The 19,584-nt window shown below is 38.0% G+C and overlaps 1 protein-coding gene across 6 annotated transcripts in view; it reads left to right on the top strand.

Moving 5' to 3' along the window:
- Window positions 1-19,122, top strand: part of LOC149309402 (transmembrane protein 245-like) — an 84,761-nt gene extending 65,639 nt beyond the window's left edge. For 3 of the 6 annotated variants that reach the window (XM_089532369.1, XM_089532367.1, XM_089532366.1), the window contains 4 exons: window positions 4,111-4,211; window positions 5,161-5,335; window positions 12,237-12,431; window positions 13,593-19,122. In XM_089532369.1, the coding sequence (XP_089388495.1) occupies window positions 4,111-4,211; window positions 5,161-5,335; window positions 12,237-12,431; window positions 13,593-13,638 (517 nt within the window). In that variant the 3' untranslated portion in view covers window positions 13,639-19,122. Of the gene's footprint in view, window positions 1-4,051; window positions 4,212-5,160; window positions 5,336-12,236; window positions 12,436-13,592 lie in introns of those variants that run through there. The other 3 variants (XM_089532368.1, XM_089532370.1, XM_089532371.1) reach the window with 3 other exon arrangements.
- Window positions 19,123-19,584: the final 462 nt, after the last annotated feature.

The following is a 19,584-nucleotide window of genomic DNA, read 5'->3' as shown; positions in this document are numbered from 1 at the left end:
AAACACAGGAGGTTAGAAGGAAGAGGGAGATCACTTATCCTGGCAGAAGCAGTGCAATCCAGAGAAAGTACGCCATTGGAGTCTGGCCTAAGAAATTAGTTTAGGGAAGAATCCTCAACAAAATGAAACAAAGTAGAAGTCAAGAATGCTAATGTCCTTCTCTGTTTACTATGTAAGTAACCTTATGACCTGTACTCAAACAAAAGAAAATTGGTAAATTAAAGAAAACAAATAAGCATGTGATTCTTTAAAGTTAAATCCTAAAACTAACACTGAACTAATGCTTGCATTTCCCCCAGTCCGTCTTTTCAAACTGTCTCCTTATCTAGTTGTTTACATCCTTTAAACAGTTTCACAGAGCAAAAGAAGATTTGAATTGATTTCTTCTGTCACAGTCTTCAACTCAATTCATATATGATTGATAAATTGTAACTGGGGTGGGAATATAAACATTAATGCTTATCTTTAACTGTGAATTTGGATCATGAAGACTATTGCTTGGACTAGTCACTAAGTGTTCACCTGTAAATATCCTGACACTTCCATAGGCTTTTGCAATGACTTTTTGTTTTTCTATGAGCTTTGTCATTTGTTGTGTGTGGATTCAGGCCTGAAAGTGTCCATTTAAAGTATGGCCTGGGGAGGTTTTAAATACTTGCTTAACTATTTCTGGACCATTTTTGCTTTTGAAAATATGTTACTTAAGGAGGAGAATTTCATTTGCCAGTGTCCTGAAATGGGTCTAATTCAACTTCCAGCATGATTAAGGCCTTTCAACAGTACATATCTATTTATGTTCACACATGATTGTTCTTTGTAGTTATAATGTTTTCAAGTTGTTTCCAACCTATTGGTGAACCTAAGGCTAACCTATCACAGGGTTTTCTTGGCAATATTTGTTCTGGGGAAGGGATCGCCATTGCCTTCTTCTGAGACTGAGAACCTGTGATTTTTCCTAAAGTCACTCAGTAGGTTTCCATGGCCAGGCAGGATTTGAACCCTGGTCTGGAGTCCTAGTCCAACACTCAGACCACTGTAACATGTTGGCTGCCATACATACACATGGCTTTACATTATAAATCCAACTAAAATATTTCTATTCTTATTAGTGCAAACCTTCAGTTGAAACAAAAATATTAAAGTATGTACAGTAAACATATGAACTCAATCAAACCATCTCTTCTAGTGTGACCCTGAGTGCACATTTAGCTAAGTGTTACTAATGCATGCACTAACACTGCTTCTAGCTCACTGGAATAATAATAATAATAATAATAATAATAATAATAATAATAATAATATATTTCCCGCCTCTCCCTGCGGATCAAGGTGGGATTACAGCAAAAAATTCAACAATACAAAATGCAAATAAATTGTAATCTAAAAATACAAACAATAAAATGGTCAGCAATACTGCTACCAATCATTAAAATAGGCAATCATTGTCTGTTCCCATACTATTGAGTTGGAAGTGGGGATGTTCTTTAGGATCAATTATAGCAGATCAAATGGATAGGCCCGCCAGAAGAGATCTGTCTTAAGTGCCTTCTTAAAGTGTAGTAATAAGGCGGATCTCTTTCGGCAGGAGAGTGTGCCTCAAACTGTTCCATAGTTCAGGGGCTGCGGTTGTGAAAGCTTTATGGGAAGTTGTAACTAATTTGGTTTTCATGTATTCCAGTAGTTTCTTCCCTGATATTCTAAGAGTGCAGGGCAGATTGTGTAGGGAGAGGCGTTCCCTTAAGTAACTCAGACCCAAGCCATGTAGGGCTTTAAAGGTAATGACAACACTTTGTATTGCGCCCAGAAGCTGATCGGCAACCAATGTAAAGATTTTAATATTGAAGTGATATGATCTGATCTAGATGTTTCCATGACCAATCTGGGAAGTGTCACCCCATCCAGGACTGGTTGACAAATCTCCATCCCTGGACCAGGGGTACCTATCGCAAGCACCTCCATTTACTCTGGATTCAACTTGAGTTTGTTTTCCATCATCCAGCCCATTACTGACTCATAGAGAAGTAGATTTGGGTGTCATCAGCATACTGATAACACCCCACCCCATGTCTTCGGATGATCTCTCCCAGTGGCTTCGTGTAAATGTTAAACAGCATGGGTGACAGAATGGCGCCCTGAGGGATGCCAGATGTCACCTCTATTTTATGAGAGCAGCTGTCTCCCAGCATCACCATCTGGAATCTGCCTGAGAGGTAGGACCTGAACCACTGCAACACAGTGCCCCCGATACCTAATCCCCTCAGGCATTCCAGAAGGATACCATGGTCTATGGTATCGAAAGCCGCTAAGATGTCCAAGAGCACCAGCAGGGACACACTTCCCCTGTCAGTGCCCAGACGGTGATAATCAACCAAGGCAACCATGGCAGTCTCAACTTCATATCCAGCCCCGAAGCCGGTTTGAAATGGGTCTAGATAATCGGCTTCATCCAGGACAGCCTGGAGTTGGAAAACAACTGCCTTCTCGATCACCTTGTCCAAGAATGGTAGTAAGGAGACCAGTCTATAATTATTTCTTATCAGGTGATCTAGGGAGGGTTTTTTCAAGAGTGGTTTAACCACTGCTTGTTTAAGCTTGGACGGAAATATAAGACAGCCTAGTATTTTACTTCCAAGAGATCTGTTTCTGAATTGTTCTTGGAAAGCAACAAATGTCACTGTCTCACTGGTCAGTCACAGATGTTGTCACTATTATTTGGATCAATCTTACTTTTTTAATCAAAGCTAGAAACCAGGAAACCTAGGTTTATTTCCCCTCATGCATATATGTTGGGCATCTTCTTATAATACCTTTAAAATCTTCTGTGGTGCAATCACTGATAACATTTGGTGATAATAATAAACATTTGTATAAACATTAGACTGTTTAAAATGTTTCTTATAAATTATATTGTACTCTATACAACAACCCTGTAATTTATGAGTAGTATCACTGTTTGAGACACACTTAAATTTTCTGTTGATTACTGTACTACCAAGATCTCTTATAACATATCAAGATTATTTATTATTATTGAAGTCTGTAAAAATCTGTGAAGTACTTACATTCATAGCTGCTGGTATATCTCAGGAATATGTACATAGAAGGTCAGATATTAAAATAGATGATGGGAAGGAGGTATGTGGTTTAATCACTGAAGAGAAAAAGTTACAAGGTGCCTGTTTCTTTTTATTCAAGTTTTATTGCTCTCTTATTTCAAGGCTAGCTGACTTTGAAATTGTATTTAAAAGAGGAATAGTAGTAATAATAACAATATTAATGGCAACAAAGAAAAATATCCAAAGATAATTATTAGAAAACAATAAAGCCTTTCAAGTGACAGTATGTCCTTTTTTAAAAATCCATTGTTTTTATAGCACATGATGTGTTTGTGTAACAATCTACCAGTCTTCATTATATGCTTTGATTGAGAGTTTCTGCATGGCAGGGGGTTAGACTGGATGGCCCTTGTGGTCTCTTCCAACCCTACAATTCTATGATTATTTGTAATTTGAATACATTCGGGCAGCAGTATCATTCATTGATACTACCAGTCAGATGTCACCTAGTGCAGAGGTGGGCATTATGGAGCTTAGAAGTGATTGAGGCTGGAGCTGCATCCTCAACCACATTCAGTGGTGCTATAGTGATTCAGTTACCCTACCTTGTTTTCTTGGTAAAATAAGGTATATGGGGAATGTAAATCTTCCTTTAAAGTAAAATCATGTTCCTGGATGCAGGAAGCAAGAATCTGCTCTCAAATAGAGTGTGGATTCCTCATATGTCATATTCTGCTGAGAAAATGCCAGTTTGGGGAAACTAGAAGGTTGATATTTTTCTTACATTTCAGATTGCTCCATGCTGGTTTGGGTGTGTGTGGTCTACATTGAGATTAGGGATGCAGAACATATATTAAAATTGCTTCCCCTTTATTATCAACTTCAAATCCTTGACGCTAAGAGCAAGTAAAAGTGTTTTCATCACTAGTAGAATTTGTAGCAAATAGCTTTGATCGTAAAAGAACTAATATATTTGTTTTTAACACCTTTTCAAGACAGGATTTTCATGCAGGTCATCTAGAAGATTTTTGATGGCTTTCTTTGGTTTTTCTAGAGGTGTATTTGATGCATCCCTCAAAATGGCTGGGTTCTATGGACTATACACCTGGCTGACTCATACTGTTTTTGGAATTAACATTGTCTTCATACCTTCAGGTGAGAAGTGAAAAAAATGATGAGCTATTTACTTACTTGACTCAAGATTTTATTCACTGTTTAGCATAGAATTTTATGTCTGCTGGAACAAAGGCATATGCGTACACCTCAAATGAACTGTCCTGTAAAATCCTAGCAGCCCTAGGACCAACCTTCACTTTTTCCATATTTCAGGCTGCTTAATGGTCATTCTATTGCCTTAATTACATTTTAATTGTCTTCTGTATATTCCCTTATGAATTACAGTAGGTTGGATATATGTTCTAAAATATGTGAAAATAATGAATTAGATCCAAAGTAATCTATCTGAAATTAGGTTCCTTTGAAATTAGTAGGACAAGTTACTCATAATGAAATCTAAGTCCCATTGATGTCAGTAGGCAGGCACATAGTTCAACTATGAGCTTGAGCTTGCATAGGAATACTTATGCAAGGAAAATTCCCTGCCATTTTCAGTGCAGCATCCCACCTACATCTCAGGACTTTCTGGATCTCCTTGCCTTCAGGAGAGGTTGTGGGGGAGGCTGCCCACAGGACTTCTGAAAAAGTGGTGATGATTAACCTTGTTCTTGTACTGCATTGGATAAAATCTTCTAAATTCTAATGGTATAGCACATATGGTAATCCAAAGTAAGAAATTCAACTTTTAGTTGCTTTTTAAAGTCAAAATAGTTGTGCCTCATTGTGCAAACGTCTGCTACATCATTTGGTTTCCTTTTGGGTTATTGACCTAATGGTGTCAAAGTTTGGGCAGTAATGATATACTTTTATAATCAGGATAACTTACAAACTCTTGGCCTGAACTATTATAATTTATCTAAATGATCCTACACATTTAAATGCAATTATGCAGTATGAAGAGATGCAGGATTCTTGTAGGAATCTGTTTCTAATGATATAAGTGGGTGTTTGAATTCTCACTTCTAACCCAGATTTTGTTTACCTTTAGCACTAGCTGCAATACTTGGCGTTGTTCCATTTCTGGGAACATACTGGGCAGCAGTACCTGCAGTTCTAGACCTCTGGCTCGTTCAAGGAGAAGGATGTAAAGCTGTGCTCCTCTTGGTTTGCCATCTGTTGCCAACATATTTTGTAGACACAGCAATTTATTCTGATATATCTGGGTAAATATTTCTCAACAACATACCATATTGGGAGAAGTCCTATAGCAGCCTAGCTGGAAAGTGATAGGCATCTATACCAGATCAGTCATACAGAGGATGGGAATTAAAATATGATTACATACTGCTCTCAGAAATAGAAGGTCATTTAAGGACACATATCACCAGATGGCATGGGTTTGACTAATTTCAGGAAAAGTAGCAACTCTGAAATCACTGAACAGATTTAGAGATACTGTAAAGCAGCATGAAGCTGTGCTATCAAACCAGATAATTGCAATAAAATATGAAGGATTTGACAAGTAAAGTACAGTAAACCTGCTGTATCGACAGGCTAGCCATCCATGGATTGGCACTCCTGCGGAGCATCCCACCCTGTATTAGCCAACAGTGCCGCATGCCCATAGGTTCACATATGTTGCTGTCCATTGACTAATACAGACTTGAGCTCCCATTGTTTTCCTCATCTGCTGGGGGGGGGGAGGGTGAAAGACCCAAACCCCCACAGATAGGAAGGGTTTATTCTTTTTACAGTGGGCCCTTGCTATCTGTGGGTTTGATATCTGCAGATTTGAGCAACCGTGGATTGAAATTAAGAACTTTTTTAAAAAAAATTTATTTATAAACTGCTATTCCGTGTTGATCATAGCGGTGTACAGGTAAAAATTGCAATATCAAATATAAAATACAGGATAAAAATTGCAATACATAAATAAAACTTCAATAAAAACATTTCAAAATACAGGTTAAAACCATACATCAAATCCAGGCCAGCTAAATGTGCTCGATAATGCTGTACATATAGGGGGGAGTCATATATCTTCAAGGAGCATCGGGGAAGGCTTGCCGAAACAGGAAGGTCTTAAGTCTCTTTTTAAAGAGTTCCAGGGAGGTGGCGGAGTGGAGTTCCTCAGGAAGGGTGTTCCAGATCCCAGGGGCCAAGATAGAAAAGGCCCTTTGTGAGGTTGATACATATCTCGTTATCAGGATGCTCAACAGATTCTTCCCAGACGACCTGAGTGTGCAGGGCGGACTATAAATCCCACCACAAAGCCACAGTCAGAACTTAAACCTCTTCTTAATTTCTTTCCCACCTTCACATCACTTAAACTGCTGCAAAATTTAAACCTGTTCCTCACTCTGTTTCCCACTGTCTCACAAAGAAACCTCTCCCAGATTTTAAACTGCCTCACTCCATTTCCCACTTTTTTACAAGGAAGCCTGTTCCAGAATTCAATGCTCTGCTTTTCCACTTTCTCACCAGGAAGTCTTTTAATTTTAAATTTTAAAATAAATGTTAAATCCTGACTTGAGTATCCATGGTTTTGGGTATTTGCAGCAAGTTCTGGAATCAAAGCCCTGCAGATATGGAGGGTTTACTGCATATGGCAAACACAAGCAGTTATGGGGAAAACCTGGGTTAAATCCAGTTACAGTGCGTCCTCGCCTTACTCGGGGGATCCGTTCCGGATCCCTCCGTGTAAGGTGAATTCCGCCTATGCTCGAGCCCCATTGGAAACAATGGGGCTTGTGCGCGGCGGCACAGGCACGCGCAGGGTGCAACGGGCGTGCGCGCCCATTCAATTGAATGGGACGCGCCGCCCCTTCTGCCCCGCGCGCACGCCGCGGCTTGAGCACATATGCTCAAGGCCGCGTATGGCACACCCGTGTATGGCGCGGCCGCCGCGGCTTGAGCACATATGCTCAAGGCCGCGTATGGCGCGCCCGTGTATGGCGCGGGCGCACTGTATTAGTCACAACCTAGAGCAGTCCTATTGGATCAGTGAGATTTGTTGATTCAGTAATTACATTAGTCCTGTTGATTCACTGACTGGACTTTTGTTGGGACTAACAGGTGAATTTAACCCAACAGTTGGGGTTAACAGTTGAATTTAGTTTTGGACCGCTCTGTTTTTTTAACCAATGCAGAATGGTTTTTAAGCCTATTACATGGGTGTTAACCATCTCACTTCTTAGAATTTGATGTATACAAGGTCCAAATTAAGTCGTTATTCACAAAGTTATGGCCATAAACAGGGGACATAGCTATACAACTTAATAGTAGACTACATGAAATGTCATTTTTTGTTCATGCCGATATAAGCAGGTGGTCCATGCCAGATCAATTGTATTCATGAAACAAGGGCATACCCGCTAAATTAAGTACAACAGGAAAAAGAAAACAGCTATAAATGGACAAGCAGAAATGTGGATTGTTTGCAGACAGTCAGGTGCAATAATATAAAGTGATAATATTTAGAGAATAAAGCAAGATCAGGGCATGAGATGCCTAAAGTGTACAAGACGATCGTTAATCAGTGTGACTGGAGCTGATAATGGTATCACAAGCAGGAGCACATTTCAAATCATTTTTTTTTTAAATGGGTACATCTTGGTGTGTTGCATTTAGTTATGTCATCTATTGCAAACAAGCTACACCCTGACTTCATCAGTGGTGTGGGCGCCTAGGGTACCATACTGTGTGGCATACAAATCTGTTGGCACTTTAGTAATAGTCCTCCAGTGCCATTGACAAAGTACTGTCGCAAATGAACTCAGCCTGGCAGCTGTCTCTATACATGTAATTTGTGTCTTGTCCATTTATTACACATTTATGGGCCTAATACATTAATATCTTGGTTAAAGGATATATTTTATTCCAGAAAGCCTGTGAAAGCCAGAGATTCAGAGACTGCCAGGAATGAGAGCAGGCATTAGACAGCTACAGAGGGCTCAGAGACTAATTGTCTTTATGTTTTCTCCACTGCTTAAATTAGAGCGAGTTTCTGTACTTTATTTCTAAGTCACCTCTCAGAGGTAGTTAATCTATGAAGGAACTTCATTTTCACATTCCAGAATGTTGTCAAGAAATATGGTCCACTGCTCAAGCATTCTCATCCCAAGGTGCATCCACTGGGTAGTGTCATAATACCTTTTGTTCTGATTTACCTGTCTTCTGTAGCATTAAATCAGCTAACTTTAATTTATTCAAATAGCCAGGAAATTTCCAGGGTTTCCTTTCCTTTCTCACAGTCACACTATAGATTTGTCTTATTCTGCTGCATCCTAAGCCAAGCTTCAGAGCTACTGAGTTCTTTATATTCTTTTTTCTGAGTCTGGGCAGCCATTTCTTCATTTTGGCTTTGCCTGGGGAGGTTTTCTGTGGAAAACCTTATTATCACACAGCTCCAGGGCTGGCCTGGGTTTTACCTGGCTTCTAAAACTGTTCCTCATATTCTTTTTCATATCCCAATTCCACTTTGTGCTCAGGCCAGACAGAGCATCTAGAGCAGTTTGCAAAGCTGCTACAAAAGTTATTAGTCAAGCACAACATCAGCCGCCTTTTAAAACCTTTGCTAACATTATAACTGATTCCCCATCTTTCCTCAGGTCATTTTGTTTTAAAGTTTCTTTGGTGGAGTCAGGGCTAAGGTGAAACTCGATTCCAACGCTATTTTTACTCAACATGTGGTGGTTCTAGGATTCCCGATAATGTCTTAAGCATTTAGTTGCTCCCTTCATTACACATCGAGAAGCCTTCAAACATTAATCATATACTGAGATACGCATAATTTTTTTAAAAAAAACCACTCAGATACACATAAAATCATAACTCTATACTATCTAACAAAATAAAACTAAACTACCCGCACCCACCTCATTATCTCCAATTCCTCCTTAAAACTATACCTATTAATAAACCACATATAATCAGCATAAGTTCAAATTAATACATTTAATGCAATTGAAAATTGACTTCCCACTTCGCAAGACTAGGAATATTAACGCTTTGTATCTTAAGTTTCTCAGTAATGCAAATTGCTTTATTTCATTTCTGACTTAGTCATCTATACCAAATAGTTTCAAATCTCTAAATCCACAACTAATCTCTTCCCTTGTTTCTTCTTCTTCATATAAATCAGAAATGGTTCCCAGTCCTTTAGATAATTATAAAAATATTTTCTTTAATTAGCGTTTCTAATTTGTTCATTTCAGCCAACTCAAATAGTTTTGTAATCCATTCTTCTGTACAAAGAGAGTCTGTTTTCCAATTCGGGGCATACAGCAATCTTGCAACTATCATATAATGCATCACTTTATAATTTATATCTTTAAATTTCTCTTTTTATGGACCCAGTAAAAACAACTCCAAACTCTAATCAATTCTAAGCTTAAAATTGATTGCATTAATTTTCATATTTGTCTCCAATCACTTTATCACAAGACCACCAAACATGGTAAAAAGTACCTTCATATACTCCACATTTCCACTATTTATTTTTAAAACCTTTACACATCTTGGATAATCTCGCTGGTGTAAAATAGCAGCGATACATTATCTTATAAAAAATTTTCTCTCATATTACATGATATGAAATCTTTCAACCCAATGATCCATACAGTCAGACCTCATCCACGGATTTTTTTTATCCATGGATTCAAGCATCCATAGTTTAAAAAATTTAAAAATATACCCCCCAAAAGTATAAATTCCAAATAGCAAACCTTGATTTTTCATTTTATATAAGGGATCATTTTTCTATGCCAATGTCTTTACTGGGACTTGAGCATCCACAGATTTTGTTATCCACAGAGATCCGGGAACCAAACCACAGCAGATAACAAGTGCCTACTGCATTTCCCCCAATTTTCTAGCTCAATGTTAGATCCCAAATTTTGGGCCCAATTTACCATACATTTTTTCACCTGTCCATCTTCCATTTCTCTTTTCAATAACATATTATGCATTTTTCCAGTCATGTGCTCATCATCAATGAACTACAACTTTAATTTGAACTATAGCTTAACGCAGTTTTTTCATTATGAAATCTCAAAAGCTTTTTACCTATAGGTACTTTAAATCTTTCCAATAACTGTTTTAAAAATTACAAGTGAAGACCATATCTCTTTTCACCCAATACCTCCTAATCACCCCAGATACCATTGTACATCAGGGTTACACCATAGAGTTTGCAAGTACTCCACCTCCAGGCATCTTTCACTCTACTCCATTTTCCTCTCCTCTCCTAGAGGAGATCTTGTCCCCACTCAACAAAGGTGCCAGTCAACGCATCCCAGACAGATGCAAGATGGATGGTTATTCACAGTGCTGAAAACAGATGGCGGTCTCCTCCCTATACTTGATCTAAGCAGTCCCTTTTGAGCTCTCTGTACCGTACCCCCCCCCCCCAAGATAGGTATGATCTTAGGCAGGGCATTCATTTTAATCATTGAAATTTGACCCATCAGTGACCAGCTTCAGGGGGTTTCATCTCTGTAGATCATGTTTAATCTGTTGCCAAATCTTTTCAAAATTATTCTGAAATGAATTTGATATATAAATCAAAAGTCTTGCTGATTGTTGATTATAGATTCCCTTTATCCATGTTGTGCCCAAAGTCCATTTTTCCAGTGAAACAAACAAAAAGTCCCAGTTTAAATTATCAAATGCATTTTCTGCATCCAAATAAATAAATAAATAAAAATCCACACAGACTGTTTTTCATTGTGTTTGTCCCAACATTTTGATAACATCCAGTGCATATCTTAAATTATGTCTCAGTTGTCCTTTTGGCAAAACACCATATTGGTCTTCATAAATATAATTTTGTAATATCGCTTTTATTCTGGCACCCAAAATTGATGCAAATAATTTATAATCATTGCTCAATAAAGAAATTGGCCTGTAATTACTAACTGCAGTTTCATCTCTTCCATCTTTCAAAATGAAAGTTATAGTTGCTTGTTTCCAATAATCTGGAATGTCTTTTCTAATCAAAATTGAGTAGAATATTCTTTTTAAATGTGGAGCCTATTTGGATTCAAACTTTTTGTAGTAAACAGCTGTGAAGGCATCCAGTCCCAGATCATTCCCTGTATTAATCTGGTCAATTACACTGTCAGTTACTTCTTCCAAAGTAATCAATTCAATTGATCCTTTTGTGATTCTCAGAAACAATATAAACCTTGTTAATTTAAATATTTCTCCATCTCTTTAGTCAAAGATTGTTTCTTTTTAAATGAAGCTGAATAATAACTTTTAAAATGCCTTTTGTATTTTAACATTGGAAAATATCAGTTCTCCTTTATCCTGTATACAAGTTATCATCTTCACTACCACTCCTTCCTCAGTTGATAAGCCAACCATTTCCTAGGTTTATTTGCAGATTCAAAATTTCTAAACTTTACATATCAAAGTTTCTTCGCCATTTCTTTTACCATTCTCATGTCCAGTTGCTTATGTAATATCTTTATTTCATGCAACAATTTTAAATTCTTAGGTGAACTCTTCAAGTCTTTCTTTCTCTTTTGTATTTCCTCCAAAAATTTATTCATTTGTTGGATGCATCATTTGTGTAAGACACATATCCATAGCTCTACATGCACTTGTTGCATCGTGTGTGTGATGCTTGATGATGGAAAGGTGTATCTTGGAGATAGGATAGTAATTACTTGTAGTTAAATGGGTAGGCATTTCTAGTCTCAGACTGTCAATTGGCTTGCTTACATATTATCAACATCAAAAGGAAAGTTTAGTGGGGGGATGAGGGATCTAGCTTCACCTTGGGACATATATTTCATCATAGGCTTTTGTGGACTCCAGTCTACATCACATGCATCCTTTAAGAAAAACTGATGGCCAATCCAAGTCATTTTGTTGCCCTGCCCCATCACTTGGCAGCCATTCGTACACACTCACACCTTTTTGCCTTTAAGAATCACTACCCAAATATATACCGCAAACAGACTCTTTCGGTCAGCCCCCCACCCCCTAAAAAAAAACATGCACAAGTCACCAGTGCTGCAGTGTAGAACCCAACTTTAAATATTTTAGACAAAAGTGTTGTATTGATAGATCAGATATGGTGTGGTATAATTGTAAATAAGTATATTGTGATTGCAGTGGAGGACATCCATACCTGACAGGCCTTGCTGTAGCTGGTGGAGCATATTACCTGGGACTGGAAGGAGCCATCATAGGACCCATTCTCCTGTGTATACTTGTGGTTGCCTCTAATATCTACAGTGCTATGCTTTTGAGTCCAACATCCTCATTGCCCACACCGTCACAAATGCCTTGGCCTTTGCAGATATATCGGTAAGCTACTATAGTCATTGTTACAAATTACTGCCACCTTATACAATTTGCCTGTTCGGTACCCCGCCCCCATCTTCACGTTTTCCTTTGTTTTTAATGATAAAAAGAGAAATGAGTTATTGCTATCTCAGGCAATAGTTTTATTAGGCCAAAATAGTATTGATGTAGCATGTATGTAATATATTTTCTTATGACCAACATAAGACTCTTTGCTTTTTGCATGACTTGAGAATTTTCCCCCGTTACTTGAATCTGCAAATTCAAGGAAAAGGAAATGGGGAGGGAATTCTGTTCCAACTGGTCAAGCAGCCAAATAAAACTGGTTCCAAACTGTGGAACCTGTTTCAAACATATGCACAGACCACAGTCACCAGACACTGGAAGACAAAGTGTCCCATCTTTCAGCAGGCAATGCCAGAAAGGTGTTTTCTTCTCAGTAGGAGAACTAAAACTGCTATGGGCAGGAGCGTAGCATTTTCTTTTGCTAGCACAGTGGTTTGGGTGGCTCTGACACTTAAAGAAACTTCTATGCTCCTTCCCGTAGCAGTTTTTCCCCCCTTCCCCTCCTTTTCCCCTTCCTAGCTTATTAGCTGGTTTTTAAGGGAGTTTTAAGACACCCTGCTGTGATACCAATGTTAAAATGATCCCTCAGTCCACAGATCTTTCATATTCTGTGGAAGGATTTGAAGGACACAAAAGGAGCAAGATAGAAACTTTCTTTAAGTAAATAAGGTTTGTAAGACACTTGCCTTTACTGCATCAGACCCGGAAAAAAAGGAAGGGCTTGTTTGTTTGTTTTTTGGCAACAACATCAACAGTCATTCTCATTTAATCCCTTCTTCCAGTCAATTTCAGGTACAATATCACATTCATGTAAGAACATTAGGAGTATATAAAGTTAAAAAAAAAGAAAAGAATGTGTGTTGATCTTCATTTAATATTTTTAGTATAAACTAGTGTTTATACCAGAGTAATAATTAATGGATTTTGCTAGTCTGGATAATGTTCAAAGGGGAATTTCTCTCCCTCTGCAATGCGCACATGTGCACACACACACAAACACTCACATACGATTTTCATTAATCTGCATTTTTATGATGGTTAAAAATTTGTAGCAGTTTGTACAGATATCCGTAACTATTTTATTATTTTTCTTTATAGATCATCTAGAGAAAGTCCTGAGGAACTGAAAACTGCCACAGAGTGAAGCAAACAGAGTTATAATATATTCTGTTGAGAGAATGCCTGTTTCTTCTGTGAGCATGACACTTAGGAAAGCAGTGGCCTTTGATTCTTTTCCAGCTGTGCCTACTGACAGCCTTCACTGATGCAGCCTTCTTGTAGGCGCATACCTGCTGATGTCATAGGTTATTACATGCATTGCGTTTGCAAGTGGAAGTGTTTGCTGCCTGTTGTTTGCTTATTACACAGACCTCAAATATTGGGTGGATGGTTGCAAAATCATCTCCTCTCTCCAAAAATTTCTTGAGTCATGTTTTCTTAAATTTGTATCTAAGATCCATCCTGTTGACATTTCCAATTTTGTATTTATATTTTTGGTTATGTATGTAATTAGATTTTATAAGATAAAATTCAACAGTTTTTGTTCCTAAAATATTCAATTTAGCCCTGTTTTATTTTCACAACTTGCTATACTGATATATTAGAAAGTTCAGTGCTTCAGAGTCAAAACAGTGTCCTCAGACTGAACTGTGTGGATTGCTAAATGGTGAAATATTTTCCAGAAAATGTAGCATTATAGTGCATGACCTGGCAGGTGAAGAGTTTATGGATTTTAAGAATGGTATACTTGCAAATATTAACTTATTATTACCTCATTTTGCACTGAAGCTTTGGCGTAAGGTAAAAAGTAGTACCTTCTTTCATAATCACTTCTATCAGGTACAGCTTAAATAAATTATTCTAGTATTAATGACAGAACATGAGCATACATTTCAGCCATATATCTTCAGACCCAAGGTACTTAAAAATATGCCTTGCCTCTACTACATTCAAGCATTGAACAAAAAGGATTAAACATTTTTTTCAGCTCACAGTGTTTTGGATTGGCTGTTTTCTGCACTTTTTAAAACTCTGGGGTGAGTAGGGAGTTCTAATGTAAGATTGACTCTCTGCTTCCCCACGAACATTGATTCCATTTTCTATTAATATTTATCCTGCTGATACTTCCAATACTGTTCAGTGAAATCATTATTATATTCATCTCTCAGATTTATAAGATCCAGATGCTGGTATATATTTCAGCATCTCATTTTTGGGTAGAAAAATCAAAATGTTGAATATTTTTAACATTTAAAAATATAATAATATTTTAAAATATTCAGAACAGAATCCTTTCAAGGTAGCTTACAACATCTGTAAATCCTGAACTCGCAATTTACAGAAGAACAGTGCAACAGATATGTTTGTGGTGCATGCGTGTGTGTTAGTAAGCAGGATAATCAGTAAAATGTCAATTACAAGTCATTTGAAACAGTTATGTATTCAGAGCTCTTTTGAAGGCTAAAACCGTTGGGGGGCCCAAACAAAACTTCCTTGGGAAGGAGTTCCAAAGATCTTAGTAGTTTGCCAATAAGAGGGTTTTGCCCCTTTTGCTCATTCATTTTAAAGATCTTTATGGCAAGGCAACAATTTAGCGCTCAGACAGTTTCATGCAGATCTAGATAGTGCTTAGATAAGCTGTACTCAAAATGTTGAGTGCTTCAAAGGCAAAATCAGCAATGTTCATTGTTCTAAATATGCACCAGTAACCAACAGTAACTAACTAGGAAGGACAGCTATAGAGGATTTAGACAAGAATCCTGAAGGGTATATCACTGAATATTAAGGTTAGCATAGTCATTTTGGCCATATGATGAGAAGAAAGTACTCACTAGAAAAGATAAAAATGCTTGGTAAAGTTGAGGGCAATAGGAAAAGAAGACTTACTGCTATATGTATATATATTTATATTCAATCAGAGAAGGCAGAGTGATGAATGTGCAAGAGATGAGTAGGGCGGTTGAGGATAGGGTGACTTGGAGATTTCTCATTCGTAGGGCTACCACAGATCAAACTTGATTTGAAGGCAGTTAAAAAGAACAACAACAACCAGCACAACGATACAGCATTGGTATAATTTGCTCTGATCATCTACCTTCCTTGCTTCCATACAAAATATGAGCCAGCAGTGTTATATAGTTGATAAAAAAAAAAAGCTTATAGTGTCTTGAGCTGCATAACAAAAGCATACTGCCCAGGTCACAGGAAGTAATCATTCCTGATTAATCTGTATGAGTCAGGCTACCTTTGTCACATTGTGCCTGGTTCTGCTTGCCATCTTTTAAGGCCAATGACAAATGTGTCTCTAAAGTAGAACAACCAGTGTGAGGAAAGATCTGGACGAAAAATTGAAAGAGTTGGGTATATTTAGCTTGGAAAAGAGAAGGTATGAAGACAAATGGAGACTTCTAATTATCCAAAAATCAGGATTTCAACCAGTGCATGGAAATTGAAATTACAAAGAAACTTATTTCAGATAAACCCTGAGATTAATTTCTTAACAGTGAACAGAAGGTGGTAGATACCTTAGCTGGGTGAGTCAGCGTGGTATAGTGGTTTGAGTATTAGACTACAACCCTGGAGACCAGGGTTCGATTCCCAACTTGGCCATGAAACACACTGGCAAATTTTATTCTCAGGAGCAGCAAACTTCTGAACAAATCTTGACCCCCCCCCCCCCAACAAAAAAAAAAAAACACCAAACCATGATAGGTTTGCCTTAGGTCGCCATAAGTTGGAAACAACATAACAACAACAGGAACAACCTTTTGTGGATGTATTTAATAATACCACTTCTTAGAGATGCTATGGTGGTATCTTCATTGCCAAGCTGGCACTGAGCAGAGGATTGATTTGAATCTCCAAATTCATTCCAATCCTGTGATTCATGATGACAACCAAAGGCTGTTTTCATCCTAAAATCAAGGCTCCATTCCAGTATCATGAGTAAGAATATAAAATGAGTTGGACATTAATGGTCTCATTTCATGGTTTCCAGGGATAGACCATTAAAAAAAGTCCTCTTACCCCTTTCAGATGGTACAGGCAGCCTAAAGGTCAGACGTATTGGTCTGTCCATCATAATGGAGTCGTATCTGGTCCCACATCCATAGGTCATTTCCCTCAAACCAGAAGTCACATGCCACATGTATTGGGATCAAAATAATTTATGATAGTTTCATGAAATCTTAAGTTCACTGAAGCAAAGGTAGCTTCAACATATATGTTTTAGTCTCCCAACACTATCGCCATTGGTACCACACCCAAGATTACTTCAGCTTAGGCAGAGAGGCTCTCAGACAGTGAGATAGATGGTGCACAATGAAAATTCCTGCTGTTTCTTGTATTCTCAGTACCAGATACTGTCACTCAAAACCCGAGAGACTACTGGACAAGATACATGACTAGGTGTTTTGAGCTGGACATGACTGTATTTCCAGGCCTCTTCTAGACTTTGTTTGGTACTATAAACTAATGTTACTGTTTTATGTTAGCATTATAAGATAAACTTTATTGGTAATAAATGATGCAGCAGGTGATCTGTAGCAGAAAGGTATCACATTTCTTTAGCTGATGAGATCCAGCATCCCTTTGCAGAAAGTGGTAGAATTCAGTCTCTAAAAACCTAGTGTTACTCAGGCTATCCCATGGTTGGCATTCAAGATCGCTGTGGCTAGCTATGGGTTCCTGGTGCTGTTGTACATGTGTGTGTGTGTGCACAAAGAGAGTAAGACCCCAGAAGATTAAATTCCAACATTATATATTGCAAAAACAAAGATAAAAAGTGAAGTACATAGGTATGACCAAATTTCCATCTCATTAGCGATGAGAGCAGGTTGCTAACAGGAATGTTTGTTACCCTGTTCTATTCCCAGCTGTATATATACATTTTCCCAGCCTCAAACTATCAAGCCAAACTGAAATATATGACAGGGATATACTGAAGACAGTAACAACTGCTATTGTTTGGCCATAAGCTAACAAATACTGAAAACCCATCTGCCTAGTAACAGTAGCAATGCATAGTACTCCAGGGAAATGGGATTCCTAGTGACCTGTGCTGGATAATGTCATGAGACGGGTGAGCCCACGGCTTCCACCAGAATCAACTAGAGGCTTCACCAGCCACCTAAAATCTGCCATGTTGCTAATTTCAGTACCTCTGCTGGAAATGTAGAATTGTCCTCCCAAGAGCCTCATTGCTGAATGGCAGGGTTCCCAACAAAATCACTGGGATTTAAGACAACAGCAGTGGGACCTTCATTTGTGACAGCAAAAATTCAGAAGATCTTCCTTAATGGACAGCCTGATGGCATAGGATGATATATGCATACCTTCATTCATCCTTTCACGGTTAAAATACTATTGCACTTTAATTGCCATGGCCCCATCCTGTGGAATCCCAGGATTTGCAGTTTAGGGAGCGGCAATCCAGAGAGCTCTAGTGCCTCACCAAACTATAAACCTGAGGATTCCATGATGCAGACATAGTAGCTAAAGTGGAATCCTACTGCTTCAGTTATGTGTCTAAAAGGGCCCCTGGTCTCAGTACATTGATCTGTTAGGGTGGCACATTGTACCAAAAAGATCATAGATCAGACTTGCCATTTACTACACATTACATGGGAGTTGGGGCTGTACATCTTCCAGAGTTACTGTATCTGGGAATGGAATGGGAAATTGCCCTGGCTTGATCCTTTAACTCCATAATACTCCCTCATAAACAATTTCTGGTATCCAAAGTATTTATTCCACCTTTAAAAATGATGCAATAACTCTGCACTAAGTCATACAAAAATGCTAGAAAGATCTGTACCCCTTTCTTGTGTAGCTCATATATCGGGAAGTAAGACACAAATGGTAAAAAAATCACAGGTTTAGAAATGACAAAATAAGCATTCACATGCAATTAAACAGCATGTATGATTTCCCCATATGGTGTGCACAGAGAAGCAATCCTCATGCAAAAATAAATGTACAACGAAGCCCTCATTTTGTAGACCAGAAACAATAATTTGGGGAGGCTTCATGAAATACACACATGAATACAAAATACAGGAAGAATATGTAGAATCCTTTTCTATTATTTCTTACCATTTCTATTTTTGTCTTCTGTAAATAGGAGCTATTTGGTTGATATACAGGTACAGGCAGTGTGCTCAGCCCTTGATTTTATTCCAGGCCAAAGCATAAATTGAGCTGCTATTAGAAAGAAATACTGAAGTCTGGCAGTTAGAATACTAGCCAAATACACTGGACTGAAATAAAAATACATAGAACTTTCACTTTAGAGAACATTGCACTTTTTGTACTATGTACAGTACTATAGCTTTGCTCAGATGGATTTTCCTTTGCTCTCCTCCTCCTAGATCTGCTCAAGAGGGCCCTCCAGCCCTCTTGAAGCATATTTTGAGATGTAACAGGATTCAGGGCAATGGAGGAATCCATTCTGACAACCGTGTCACCATTGACTACCACATAATATATTTAATATGAATTTTTATGCATGTTTAGTGTTTCCAAATCCACTGTCTAAATATACTTTGTTTTCAAAATGTTTAAAAATACAAATTTGTTGGTTCGTTTTTTCAAAAAAGATGCACAATAAAAATGGTTATAAATTTGATAATGTTGGTTGAATGCTTCCATAAATACAATACTGCTAATTAATTTGAAAGGTTTTGAGATGTTTACCTACAATCTGCATGTGGTTTCTTTGTTCCCTGAAAAAAATGTTTTCTGTCTTGGTCCCAAGTATGTGTGCATCTGTGTATTGATGTGATTTCTCAAACCAAGAAGCAATCACAATGGCCAGCCTACAGTAATCTGGTGATGTTGTGAGTAGGAATTTGCTTCTTTGTGTTGCAGTAGATCAGGAGATAAAGAATGCCCAGTGTCAAAGGATATTATCACATAAGGTTTCTGTTGTAGAACCGGAGCAAGATAGTAGCATTATTGGGCAGTACTTGCCTCATGATGCCATCTTCATCCCTGTTGCTGTTGTGTGCTTCAGTCATTTCTGAAGGGCACCTTATTGATGGGAAAAACCCATCAGTGACTCCCAATAATGCACTATCCAAGTAGTCACTCT

Source organism: Sceloporus occidentalis, unplaced genomic scaffold, assembly GCF_023333645.1.
Source record: "Sceloporus occidentalis isolate IW3139 unplaced genomic scaffold, rSceOcc1.0.p SCAF_7, whole genome shotgun sequence".
Taxonomy (NCBI): Eukaryota; Metazoa; Chordata; class Lepidosauria; order Squamata; family Phrynosomatidae; genus Sceloporus; species Sceloporus occidentalis.
The sequence above is the reverse complement of the archived record's forward strand: the minus strand, read 5'-3'. Positions and strand labels throughout refer to the sequence as shown.